Source organism: Oncorhynchus tshawytscha, linkage group LG20 (assembly GCF_018296145.1).
Source record: "Oncorhynchus tshawytscha isolate Ot180627B linkage group LG20, Otsh_v2.0, whole genome shotgun sequence".
Lineage (NCBI taxonomy): Eukaryota > Metazoa > Chordata > Actinopteri > Salmoniformes > Salmonidae > Oncorhynchus > Oncorhynchus tshawytscha.
The window spans coordinates 25,412,399-25,426,268 of NC_056448.1; the positions used below are offsets into that span (position 1 = coordinate 25,412,399).

Genomic DNA, 13,870 nt, shown 5'->3' on the forward strand with positions numbered 1-13,870 from the left:
ACAACTTTACAGATGTCAACTATATTGAAGCATTTATTTCATTCTAGCCATTTATGACATTATTCTGGTGAACAAGGGTTTATTTAGTCTTCCTGGGCAACATATAGCCTAGAAGCTTCATGTATCTAATTATAGACAATGTGACTAACAAATTAAGGTCGGGAATAGGAGAGTCACCAGGCCACTAGCACACTGCATGACAATGTGTGTGTATGCACTGTGAATAGGGAAACACACACACATGCATGCAAGCACACACCCACATGCAGGCTCATGTACACCGAATGCACACACACACACACACACACACACACACACACACACACACACACACACACACACACACACACACACACACACACACACACACACAAATACACACACACAAATACATAGAAATGTTCAAAAAGACAGTCACACTTGGATATAAGTACAAGACACAAACCAGCAGAGGAAATTACTTGCATTGGCTTTATGCAACCTGATAAGTGAATGCGGACTAAAGCACTCCAAACAGTATTGACTTCAAACATAAAAGCAGAACATCACTGCAAACGGATGCAAAAGAAGAGTATTGGCAACAACTTCTACCTCCATCATATCTATCAACCACAGCAGTCTTTCCTGTGGGGTTGAAAAGGGAGGGGGAGTCGGGTTAAACGGAAGAAGTTCCTAGATAAATAAGTCTCTTTCATCTGTAGTGGAGGATTTACACCCTTTCCAACTCAGCAGGGACACAATGCTCTTATCCCTGTCTACATCCCAAATGGCACTCTATTCCCTATTTAGTGCACTACTTTTGACCAGGATCCTTATGGCTCTTGTCAAAAGTAGTGCGCTATATAGGGAATAGAGTGGTATTTGGGACGTAGCCCCTCTGTCCTCACAATCCCCTGTCCTTGCCCCATGCAGGGCTGGTCATTCTGAGGAACGTCGTCTTTAACGGCTCTATTCTCTACAACTCATCAAACAGGGACAACTTCCAAGAGGTCTGCTTCGAGGCATCAGTGACAACTGGGAAAGATGAATGACTCAGACTTTCACAGAAAGTCATACAGACAGGTAGGCAGACAAGACAGACAGACAGACATAGAGATAGAGAGCGAGAGAGACAGACAGACAGAGAGTGGGTCCACTCCAACCCAGTCGCCCTACCCGTGCAGAACTGAGGGTGGTGGAGGTCATGTAGCTCGTTGACGAGGAGGCCAGGGTATCTGGGTAGGAGACCATAGAGATGGAGTCTGAGTGGAGAGCGGCCGCACAGGCACTCCCCTGCCGAGCCTCCAAAGCCTGGATCTCGTGGCGCAGCACCATCCCATCGAAACGCTCCAGATCCTGGGGAGTTACCAGGCCACGCACCTCTGATAGCAGGGCGAACTGAGAGGAAGGGTGGGGAAGGGGAGGGAGACAGGGTTCAAGAGTTATATGGAGCTATAACAGGCATCAGTCTAAAACATGCATTAGGAGACTATGGGGAATGCAGAATGCAACCGAAGAACACTGTAAAGCACTTTGTGAATTGTGAATTCAATACATTTGATAAATCATTGCTTTATATGAGGTGGAGGGCTATGGCATAGACAGAAAGACAAGCAGCTTTATAATATAATGGGTAAAAACAGAAGTCTGAACATCCACAAAAGCCTTAACATAAATCATCGAAAGTCTCACAAAACTTGTCATCCAAGTGATGGATGTACAGAGAAAAGGCAAATAATCACCATAAGCACTACGAAGTGAGAGAACACAAGAACCCAATACATAATGCACCTCACACCAACTAATACACACACACGCACGCACACACACACACGCGCACACACACACACGCACGCACGCACGCACACACACATCCTCCTCCCACATCTCCCCATACACACTTTCACTCCTCACCTTGGCATGTGTGTTGAGCAGTTCAAACAGGGCCAAGACCAGCTGCTCCACCCCTATATGTCCGTCTTGGTACTCCTCCACGTAGTAGCCCATGGTCTGCCTCTCTGTCTCTGTCAGCAGGTGGCGGGCCTGTTCCTCCAGCATGGCTCTGCTCTGGTTCACCAGGCTGGACAGGGTCACCTGGGAGCCAGCCATACCCTTATAGAACACCATCTGGAGGGGGAGAGGGGGGGAGAAAGAAGGGACAAGGGAAAGGGGTTAAGGAGGAGGGTTGAAAAAGCAAGAGGAAAATGTGTGTGTGTGTGTGAGGAGGAGGGTCAGAAGGTGGTGAGAAGTTGGTGACACAGAGGTGAGGGGGAGGAGTGTGTCAGGAAGGAAATTATAAATGAGAAACAAAGGGACAGAAAAAGAACAGAGAGAGAGAGAGAGAGAGAGAGAGAGAGAGAAATCATATGTACATGTACATGCCCATGCATTAGCCATTCCTCATCATTCATCCATCCAACCCACAGCTGGCATGGAGGGCCCTTAGGCTCTTGGCTCTCATCACAAACACAGAACCACGGCCCACTGTGTGACAGCCCTTTTCTGTGCCAGCTCAGCCAATCCAAACAATTTACAGAGTGATGGCATCACGGCACTTGAGAAACAGATGAGAATTGTACTCTGCGTTCACACACACACACACACACACACACACACACACACACACACACACACACACACACACACACACACACACACACACACACACACACACACACTCTCTCCTCACTCTTCCTTGCCCTCTCTTTCCCCCGCTCTGTGCTCCTCTCTTTCTTTCTCTCTTTATCTCCTCGCTAGCAGCTTTCCTTGAATTAGCTCCATATTTAAAGACACTTCAAAGTCACCAGCCACGAGGCTGTTTAAGAGAGAAGGAGAAAAAGAGAGCGAGATAGAGGTAAAGAAAGAGAAAGAGACAGAGAGAGGCGGTACGGAAGGAAAGAAAGAGAGAGGAGGGAAGGAGAGAGAGAGGAGCACCACAACCTCCTCACCTCAGCCTCCTCATCCTAAACTCTTAAACACTCTCATTAGTCTGTGTTAGCCATCAGGTCTGGGGAACGAGGTGTTGCAGCCTGCGCCAAACATAAGTCCCTACCCCAAGGTGAATCTGCACACTAATCAACTCTATTACATGCATTTAGATGAAGAATCCTACGGACAAGGGCACATTTATGTATCCCAAATAGCACCCTATTCCCTATAGAGCCGTGGTCAAAAGTAGTGCACTATATAGGGAATAGGGTGTCGTTTGAGAGGGTGTGATTTGAGTTCAAAACTACAAGGTGTAAGAAAAACCAATCCATGTGATAGACGTTAGGACACTGCTGGTGCCAACGATAATTTAATTACTTAATTCAGATAAATTAATTACAGCACTAAAGTATGCTCTCTAGAGATTAGCTTCTGAGACCCGGGGTCTAGCCTGTAGCTCATGTTAAAATCTCTAAAAGTCTAGATCATTTAGCTATTTGATTTTGAATTTTCGGACCCCTGTAGGTATCCCCCTCAAAAATGTATTATAAGGAATAAGGCTTGGAAGTGTCTGCCGCTGTCCTATTTTTGGCACACGTATTTAACTCCCTTTTTTTGTTGGCACAAAACTACCGTCTTACCTCCATTCATTTTTTTAACCCGTACCAGGTTACATTTAGACGAGTCCAATGACACTTGTGGGGGTCGTAGCATGTTTGTGAGAGTCTCATCTTTTCATAGAATGGTTATATTAGTTAGTAGGCAGATGTTAGTTAGTAACCAATTTTCGGGATGTCTGCTGGTCTGACAAACACCGCTGTAGCTCTGCCACTTTACACCGCAGGTGCAGAAGGCCGATGTAGGCAGATGTGGTGGGTGGAGACGCAGCCCATGCAAAAAGATATCTCTAACTTAAACTGCCATTTTTTATGAGGATTTTTTTATGATGTTAATAAGATAGACGCATGGGCGCATCAAAAGAGTCTTATTTAAACTAAGACCCATTTATAGTCCTATCCACTATTACAATGGCCAGTGTGCTGCTGGATTCTGTCTGTGCCTGCATCTTAAATGGGACACAGCCTGGGTCTTTGGCAATTCTAAGTGTGCACTCTGCCAGATAAGATGACTGTACACTTTATCAAAGGCACCAACTACAAGCACCACTGACCACATTCCAATCAATACACAGAGAAAGGGATAGGATCAAAACAAAACAAGACAAGACAAGACAAAGAGATGGACACCACACAAGACAAGAGAGATATGCTCTCATCTCCTCACTGCTTACGGGTCAAATTCACACCACACTGCACTGTCTGGCACTCTGTTGTAAATCAATGTTAAAGATCAGTGTAGATCAATCCACTTTGATAGTAGGATCAAAGTTCCTACATACTAAAACTTCATGACACTTCTACGAAAAGTACTGGATGGGGGAAAGCAATATACCGGTAGTGGAGTCCTGTGTCCACCAAATTAATTTGACCTTTCACCTGGCAGATCAGTGAGAACTAAGAAATGGACTTAGAAAAAAGGGTTCCAAACGGGTTCTTCGGCTGTCCCCATAGTAGAATCCATTTTGGTTCCAGGTAGAACCCTTTTTGGATCCTCTGGGGAAAGGGTTCTACATGGAACCCAGTAGGGTTCTACCTGGAACCAAAAAGGGTTCTTTAAAGGGTTCTCCTATGGGGACAGCCGAAGAACCCTTTAAGGTTCTAGATAGCGCTTTTTTTTTCTAAAAGTGTAACATTAGAACACGGGAATTATTTATCATTAGGAAACCAGTGTGAAGGATGCATCATTAAAAAACCTGTGTGAAGGATGCATCATTAAGAAACCCGTGTGAAGGATGCATCATTAAGAAACCAGTGTGAAGGATGCATCATTAGGAAACCTGTGTGAAGGATGCATCATTAGGAAACCAGTGTGCTTGGTGTATTTTTCTGCCTGTCCTAGCCTAGCCACTAGCCAGTCTGTCACAGTACAAAGTGTGTGAGGGCACACACAGCCACCACCTTGCCACCAGTCCCTAGTGAGAATTACAAATCTCTCTGTTTCCTCCTCTCTCTCTTTCTCTGTTTTTAGAGAAAAGGATAACATTATCTTCCACAGGGGAAAGAAAACAAGACAAGGTCGCAGCTCAGGTACTGAGAAAGACAGAGGTAGAGGATGAGGAGGAAGAGTAGTGGATAGTGGAGTGATTTCACCAGCGTAAGAAAGATGAGGTGGGCAAGATTGGTTGTGAGTGACCTTGGAAGACCTATATCCAGGTATTAAACCCATCCCTACAGAGAGTGGGACCCAGCAGACACGTATGTAGTGGAATGGCATCAGGCCCAGGGAAACATATTCCTTAGTCTAGCCTCGTTAAACCACACTATATGTTTCCACCTCTTCCAATTTCACCAAATGTCGTTGAGAAGCCGAAACAGTTGATGTACAGTAAAAGCCTCTGAAAATGATATTATTTTTTATTGCGGCTGACAGTCTACAGCTAGAGCTAGGCAGTTATCACATTCATAACACTAGGCATTTTAGCTGTTAGGAGGCCATTAGTGGATTGAATGACATCCATCTTTCCCACAGCATGCTGCCTGCTGATTGAATCACATTACCGGACCGCAGTGCTCCTTATTCAGATGGAGAAATTAATGAACAATAGTTTCATAACAATAACCATCAAGCTAATGTACTGGACTGGAGAGTCTCGGACCCTCTGCTAAACCATGCAGAAGCAAACTCTTCTGCATCCCAAATGGCACCCTATTCCTTCTGTAGAACACTACTTTTGATCAGGGGCCATAGGGCTCTGGTCAAAAGTAGTGCACTATTTAGTGAATAAGGTGTTATTTGGAACACATCCCATCTCACTCTTCATCCACCTACACACATCACTGACCACCACAGACAGCCTGGTCTCATAGACTAGACGTAACATAGTAAATGTGGGATGCTCAAATTAGTATGATATGTTACGTTTGGTATGGTTGCATAAGACAGAAGGTTACTTATTGCAAAAATGTAGGGTGGTTAGTCGGGGTGGATGGGTAGGCATATAACGCAAACATCTAGCAACCCAAAGGTTGCTCATTCGCATTTCATCATGGACAACTTTAGCATTTTAGCTAATTAGTTACTTTGCAACAAAAAATACAAATTATATTGTCACATACACTGGATAGGTGAGGTGAAAGGGTAGCCATAGTAGTAGAGCGCTCCTGGAGCAAATTAGGGTTAAGTGCCTTGCTCAAGGGCACATCAGCAGGTTTTTCACCTTGTTGGCTTGGGTATTCAAACCAGTGACCTTTTGGTTACAGGCCAAACACCCTTCCCTTTACCCTAACCCTTTAACCTTTACCCTAACCTTAACCTATAACCCTAACCCCTAGCCTAGCTAAAATTAGCCACCTAGATAATGTTGGCCACGGCAAATTGAATTCTTAACCTACAGTAGCAAATGTATGATGTGGCCAGGATGTACTTTTACTATGTTACATCTACCCCTGAGTCTGGGTTGCCACAGAAGTAAATCGACCTCCAGCATACAGCAATTAAGCCGTAGATTCTACTTCAGGGGAGGGATGAGCTCTTACCTAGCTATATAGAGAGGCAACTTATCTGTGTGACTGTCTGTGGAGGAGCAGTGAGGGAAAGGGCCATCAGAGGCTGGGGCCCTGGAGCCACACAATGTTTACATCCTGGTACTAAACACACAGGGACTTGTGACCGCTATTGAATCCTGGGGGATGGTGGGGGTTTGGGGGTGGGGGGTCTGGGAGTGGGTGTGTGTTTGTGTTTGCGTGTGTCCCACTATTCCATGAAAATGGAAAAATCCATTGAGCCCTCCTCTCCACTGATTGTGTGAGGTTCTCCGATCGATGGAAACGGAGAGAATAGCGTTTAAATGTGTATCCACCTCTATAACCTCATTGTGAAACCAGATTTATTTGTTATTCTTTAGACAAGGTTTCTTTGGGGGGAAAGCTATTAGCCAATAATAGCCCTGTCAAAATCAATTAGAGTCTATGCATAGCCACTGATTGGGCTATCTCTTCCATTCACCATTAAAATGAAAGTAGTCGTATGTTAGATCCTTTGCTATGAGACGTTTGTTGTGCTGAACACACATTTTTACTCGATGTCATGGTGCAAGTGGGGTCACGTCACAAACTATTTCATTCTGCAGTGCGACCAACTCATAATTAATTAGCTTATCGGCCCATTCTGGCCTTTGGCTGTAATTAAAAAGAGTGTGACTGCTGTGATGGACTAAATCAAGATGAAGGACAGAGAATGGCTAGCAGCCATAGCCATAGCTAGTCTTGTTAAATATAATCATCTGGCTGTATTTTCACAGCTGAAATGAGTTGGGAGCTGAGAACAGTTGATACTGTGCGAGTGTTCCTCTCTGTTCATATTGAACATTTTTGAAGCTGTTGCACAGTGTATTAAGAGCGTCTTCCCAGCTGACTCAGCCAACAACTCTCAGTCTGCAGCTCTATTCTGCCTTGCATCTATTACAGCCAGCTCTGGGGCTTGGCAGCTCGCTTGGGTAAACTTTAAAGACTTTTTGAAACTCTTCCTTCGCCAGAATTGCTACTAACTCTCCTTTTAATCTCTTTCTCTCATTCCCTCTTTCTCCCTCTCCCCCCCTCTCTCTGTGGAGAGTTCCCTGTTTTTGTTAACTTCAAAAGAAAGATTTTTCAAATGCATTGAGGAACTATTGTAATTCTCAATGGTTGTAAAAACAGACTTTGTTCCTTGCTGTTCGAGGTGAAGAAAAAATTATTTTGAGAAGCTCCACAGGTCATTAGTGGTGGTGCGTTAAGCCAATCAGAAATACTATCAGATCTCCAAGTGGGCACATTTATATGCCTACATTTGCGCAGGCCAGGTAGCCTATAGGACTACTTCTATGCGTGCGGGTCCTGACTCAGCATTAACAGGAGCACTCCAAACAAAAGACAATCACCAAATTGACAAATCTCGTAAATGGAAGGAAATAAACCAAAATTTGTTTCTCACAAGTGTAGCATAGGTTGTGCACTCTGCTAACAATGTGCCCACTCCAACAATGAGAACAGGAAGACTGGAATAATAATATTGAATGCATTAAAATAAATTACTGTAACCAAAGTAACAAACATTGTAGATTAGAAATTATAGGAATTTACGGTAAATGTGCTACTGGTGATATACAGTGCATTCAGGAAAGTATTCAGACCCCTTGACTTTTTCCACATGTTGTTACATTACAGCCTTATCCTAAAATTGATTAAATCGTTTTTCCCCCCTAATCAATCTACACACAATACCCCATAATGACAAATCAAAAACTGTTTTTTAGACATTTTTGCAAATGTATTTTTTTTAACAACCTGAAATATCACATTTACATAAGTAGTCAGACCCTTTACTCAGTACTTTGTTGAAGCACCTCTGGCAGCTATAACAGGCTTGAGGCTTCTTGGGTATGACGCTACAAGCTTGACACACCTGTATTAGGGGAGTCTCTCCCATTTTTCTCTGCAGATCCTCTCAAGCTCTGTCAGGTTGGATGTGGAGTGTCACTGCACAGCTATCTCCAGACATGTATGATCGGGTTCAGGTCTGGGCTCTGGCTGGGCCACTCAAGGACTTTCAGAGACGTGCCCTTCTCCCCCGATTGCTCAGTTTGGCCAGGCGGCCAATCTTGGTGGTTCCAAACTTCTTCCATTTAAGAGTAATGGAGGCCACTGTGTTCTTGGGGACCTTCAATGCTGCAGAAATGTTTTGGTACCCTTCTCCAGATCTATGTCTCGACACAATCCTGTCTCAGAGCTCTACGAACAATTCCTTCGACCTCATGGCTTGGTTTTTGCTCTGACATGCACTGTCAACTGTGGGACCTTATATAGACAGGTGTGTGCCTCGGCCATGGAAGCCACACACAAGCTTGAGATCACCATGCATAATACCAAGCTTCGGCTGGAGTGGTGTAAAGCTCGGCGACATTGGAGTCTAGAGCAGTGGAAACGCCTTCTCTGGACAGCTGGTAGTCCAAATCTGGGTTTGGCGGATGCCCGGAAAACGCTACCTGCCCCAATACATAGTGCCAACTATAAAGTTTGGTGAAGGAGGAATAATTGTCTGGGGCTTTTTTTCGCTGTTCAGGCTAGGCCCCTTATTTCCAGTGAAGGGAAATCTTAATGCTACAGCATACAATGACATTCTAGACGATTCTATGCTTCCAACTTTGTGGCAACAGTTTGGGGAAGGCTTTCCTGTTTCAGCATGACAATGCCCCCATGCACAAAGCGAAGTCCATAAAGAAATGGATTGTCAAGATCGTTGTGGATGAACTTGACTGGTCTGCACAGAGCCCTGACCTCAACCCCATCGAACACCTTTGAGATGAATTGAAACGCAGACTGCAAGCCAGGCCTAATTGCCCAACATCAGTACTCGACCTCACTAATGCTCTTGTGGCTGAATGGAAGCAAGTCCCTGCATGTTCCAACTCCTACAGTAGTGAAAAGCCTTCCCAGAAGAGTAGAGGCTGTTACAGCAGCAAAGGAGGGGACCAAATCCATATTAATGCCCATGATTTTGGAATAAGATGTCGACGAGCAGGTGTCCACATACTTTTGGTCATGTAGTGTATTTATTCCAGGCCAGTTTAAATTCCATCTAACTTTGTAATAAAATAAATGGCCTGCTCTCCAACTTTATTTGGAATGTAAATACCTCAATAATCTAATTGACTGTTTTACACTTCCCCTATCAAGCTGGAGGTGTTAGACTGCCTCATTTGAAGATGTATTACTGGGCTGCAAAACTGCATTCACCTTAACAATGGACAGCAGACTATCCTTGTGCATCAAGGAGTATCAAAGCCAGAAATGTAATATCTTATGATACCTTATGATCTCAAATATATTCACTACTTCGGGTCCAAGGTGTTGAGTTATAGAACAGACAATCCATTGATTCTCAATTACATTCATATTTGGGAAAATGTACATCAATTCATGCAGTGGAAAGAACCATTATCGCACCCCTATTTGGAATAACCCCATTTTACCTCCAAGTCCTGGTTCCAAAGTGGCAGCATGAATTTTGAGCATGTGTACTATGATGGCTCTCTACTGTCATTCGATCATTTACAAGAAAGATTTGGATTATCCAAGGCCGATCTCTTTAAGTTCTTACAGCTCAGAAATTCAATCATATTCAATCGCTTCAACAGAATCTAGATGAATCAAAGGCGTCTAGCATAGAACAAATACTGAAAGACGCTGCTAAGTTATTTGCCAAGTTATATCAAGGGCTGATTGAAGTACCTGATAGTTCAGAACCTATGAGGAAAAGATAGGAGACAGATCTAAAGGAAGGAATTATTCTCTAAAGGAGAACCCTTGGTCACAGATACAGTGCCTTGCGAAAGTATTCGGCCCCCTTGAACTTTGCGACCTTTTGCCACATTTCAGGCTTCAAACATAAAGATATAAAACTGTATTTTTTTGTGAAGAATCAACAACAAGTGGGACACAATCATGAAGTGGAACGACATTTATTGGATATTTCAAACTTTTTTAACAAATCAAAAACTGAAAAATTGTGCGTGCAAAATTATTCAGCCCCTTTACTTTCAGTGCAGCAAACTCTCTCCAGAAGTTCAGTGAGGATCTCTGAATGATCCAATGTTGACCTAAATGACTAATGATGATAAATACAATCCACCTGTGTGTAATCAAGTCTCCATATAAATGCACCTGCACTGTGATAGTCTCAGAGGTCCGTTAAAAGCGCAGAGAGCATCATGAAGAACAAGGAACACACCAGGCAGGTCCGAGATACTGTTGTGAAGAAGTTTAAAGCCGGATTTGGATACAAAAAGATTTCCCAAGCTTTAAACATCCCAAGGAGCACTGTGCAAGCGATAATATTGAAATGGAAGGAGTATCAGACCACTGCAAATCTACCAAGACCTGGTCGTACCTCTAAACTTTCAGCTCATACAAGGAGAAGACTGATCAGAGATGCAGCCAAGAGGCCCATGATCACTCTGGATGAACTGCAGAGATCTACAGCTGAGGTGGGAGACTCTGTCCATAGGACAACAATCAGTCGTATATTGCACAAATCTGGCCTTTATGGAAGAGTGGCAAGAAGAAAGCCATTTCTTAAAGATATCCATAAAAAGTGTCGTTTAAAGTTTGCCACGAGCCACCTGGGAGACACACCAAACATGTGGAAGAAGGTGCTCTGGTCAGATGAAACCAAAATTGAACTTTTTGGCAACAATGCAAAACGTTATGTTTGGCGTAAAAGCAACACAGCTCATCACCCTGAATACACCATCCCCACTGTCAAACATGGTGGTGGCAACATCATGGTTTGGGCCTGCTTTTCTTCAGCAGGGACAGGGAAGATGGTTAAAATTGATGGGAAGATGGATGGAGCCAAATACAGGACCATTCTGGACCATTCTGATGGAGTCTGCAAAAGACCTGAGACTGGGACGGAGATTTGTCTTCCAACAAGACAATGATCCAAAACATAAAGCAAAATCTACAATGGAAATGGTTCAGAAATAAACATATCCAGGTGTTAGAATGGCCAAGTCAAAGTCCAGACCTGAATCCAATCGAGAATCTGTGGAAAGAACTGAAAACTGCTGTTCACAAATGCTCTCCATCCAACCTTACTGAGCTCGAGCTGTTTTGCAAGGAGGAATGGGAAACAATTTCGGTCTCTCGATGTGCAAAACTGATAGAGACATACCCCAAGCGACTTACAGCTGTAATCGCAGCAAAAGGTGGCGCTACAAAGTATTAACTTAAGGGGGCTGAATAATTTTGCACGCCCAATTTTTCAGTTTTTGATTTGTTAAAAAAGTTTGAAATATCCAATAAATGTCGTTCCACTTCATGATTGTGTCCCACTTGTTGTTGATTCTTCACAAAAAAATACAGTTTTATATCTTTATGTTTGAAGCCTGAAATGTGGCAAAGGGTCGCAAAGTTCAAGGGGACCGAATACTTTCGCAAGGCACTGTATGTGAAAAATGCTTACACCTACTCCTACAACCTAAACGACTGCAATTTAAGATAACTCATAGGACTTACTACACTCCTGTCAGAAAGCATGTAATACTTATTTGACAGAATTTGTAAACCATACAATATGTGGACCATCTCAAAGAATGTATACTGTATGATTGTGGCCAAGTTCGGGCATGTTATTGTATGTTCTGTATTGTTGTATACATGTCTTGTTTCTGTGTTTTATTGTTTCTGTTTGTGAATGTCTGTTAAATTTGGATACATTTAAAAAAAAAATGTTAAAGAATGATTGTTTTATAAACCAATTCAGTAATCCTCACAAAATCTCATCAGGTTGATGAGTAATTCGTTTGGATTGTTTATAGGGATCTAGGAAATCAAAGGAAATACACCCAGTGATGCCTTTTTCAAGAGATAGTAGCCTCTCCTCTCCTCTCCTCTCCTCTCCTCTCCTCTCTCTCCTCTCCTCTCCTCTCCTCTCCTCTCCTCTCCTCTCCTCTATTTTCCTTTCTCCTTCTTCTAAGCGATTATAAAGGACTGTCCTGTCCCAGTATCTGGCTGCTCATGCAGGGTATCACTTTAATGGAAGGGTCTTCTTGTGCATATTAACATAAAGGGATTGCACAGCAGCTCATAAAGCTCATTGATCCGCTAAGTCACCTTGTGAAGGAACGTGTTCGTCCTACAAGATCACTCTGGCACAAGCACTTGTGTGCGCACACACATATACACACACACACACAATTCAGTCCCATTCAAAATCCTATTTTAGCTAACCTCTAACCCTAACCTGTACCCTTGGCCTAAAACACACACACACACACACACACACACACACACACACACACACACACACACACACACACACACACACACACACACACACACACACACACACACACACACACACACACACACAGCACACCCACACAACCCCTAACCCTAACCCTAACCCTTTGGGGCTAAAGACACATAGTTCTCTACAAAGATAGCTGTATAAGAGCTCTACAAGGTGAGATGACTGACTTTGCACACACAAGGATTGTGTCATGGTTTATCAGTGTAGACACAGTAACACCTTTTTGGAAGTCTACCCAATGCCCCGCTCCTCTACATCTCCCTGTGGACCCAAAGACACGACCTAGCTATGTCAATGGCGAGGAGCAGCACGTCAAGAGATGTGTAAACGATGGGGATCTCTACCTGTCGCTTCCTCCCCTCTTCTTTCCTTGCTGTCCTTCTTTTTGGCAGATTTTGTCTCTCCCAACTCTCCACCTGTCTCCTTTCCATCTAAAAAAAAACTTCCGCTGCACTGAAGACAGGGCCAAAGTCAAAACCAAAGGCAAAATGAGCATCAGTGAGAGAAGACCTTGTAACTAAAGACTCTCTCTACAGTACAAGCATACTGGGACATCATCTTCAGATAAAGCAATGTGGGCTAGGTCTACATGAGGGTGCTAATTTAAAAAACTCACAAGAGCTCTGACCGATACATAAAGCTTATCAAAGAACAGTTATACTATCAAGAGCAGTGTTTTAAAAAAAATGTATTTCCTTTATTTCACCAGGTAGGACAGTTGAGAACAAGTTCTCATATAAAACTGCGACCTGGCCAAGATAAAGCAAAGCAGTGCGACAAAAAACAACAACACAGAGTTACATGTGGGATAAACAAACATACAGTCAATAACACAATAGAAAAATCTATATACAGTGTGTGCAAATGGGGTAAGGAGGTAAGGAATAAATAGGCCGTAGTAGCAAAGTAATTACAATTTAGCAAATTAACACTGGGGTGATAGACGTGCAGATGATGATGTGCAAGTAGAAATAGTGGTGTGCAAAAGAGCAAAAAAAAAGTAAACAAAAACAATATGGGGATGAGGTAGGTATTTTCAATGCATTTGCAAACA

At 43.3% G+C, this 13,870-nt stretch overlaps 1 protein-coding gene across 1 annotated transcript in view; it reads right to left on the minus strand.

Annotated features, from left to right (window-relative positions):
- Positions 1–13,870, minus strand: part of LOC112220333 (whirlin-like) — a 141,095-nt gene that overhangs the window by 36,250 nt on the left and 90,975 nt on the right. The window contains exons 6-7 of the mRNA XM_024382152.2: positions 1,894–2,106; positions 1,156–1,377 (exon numbers count right to left, since the gene is read on the minus strand). Of these exons, the coding sequence (XP_024237920.1) occupies positions 1,156–1,377; positions 1,894–2,106 (435 nt within the window). The remainder of the gene's footprint in view (positions 1–1,155; positions 1,378–1,893; positions 2,107–13,870) is intronic.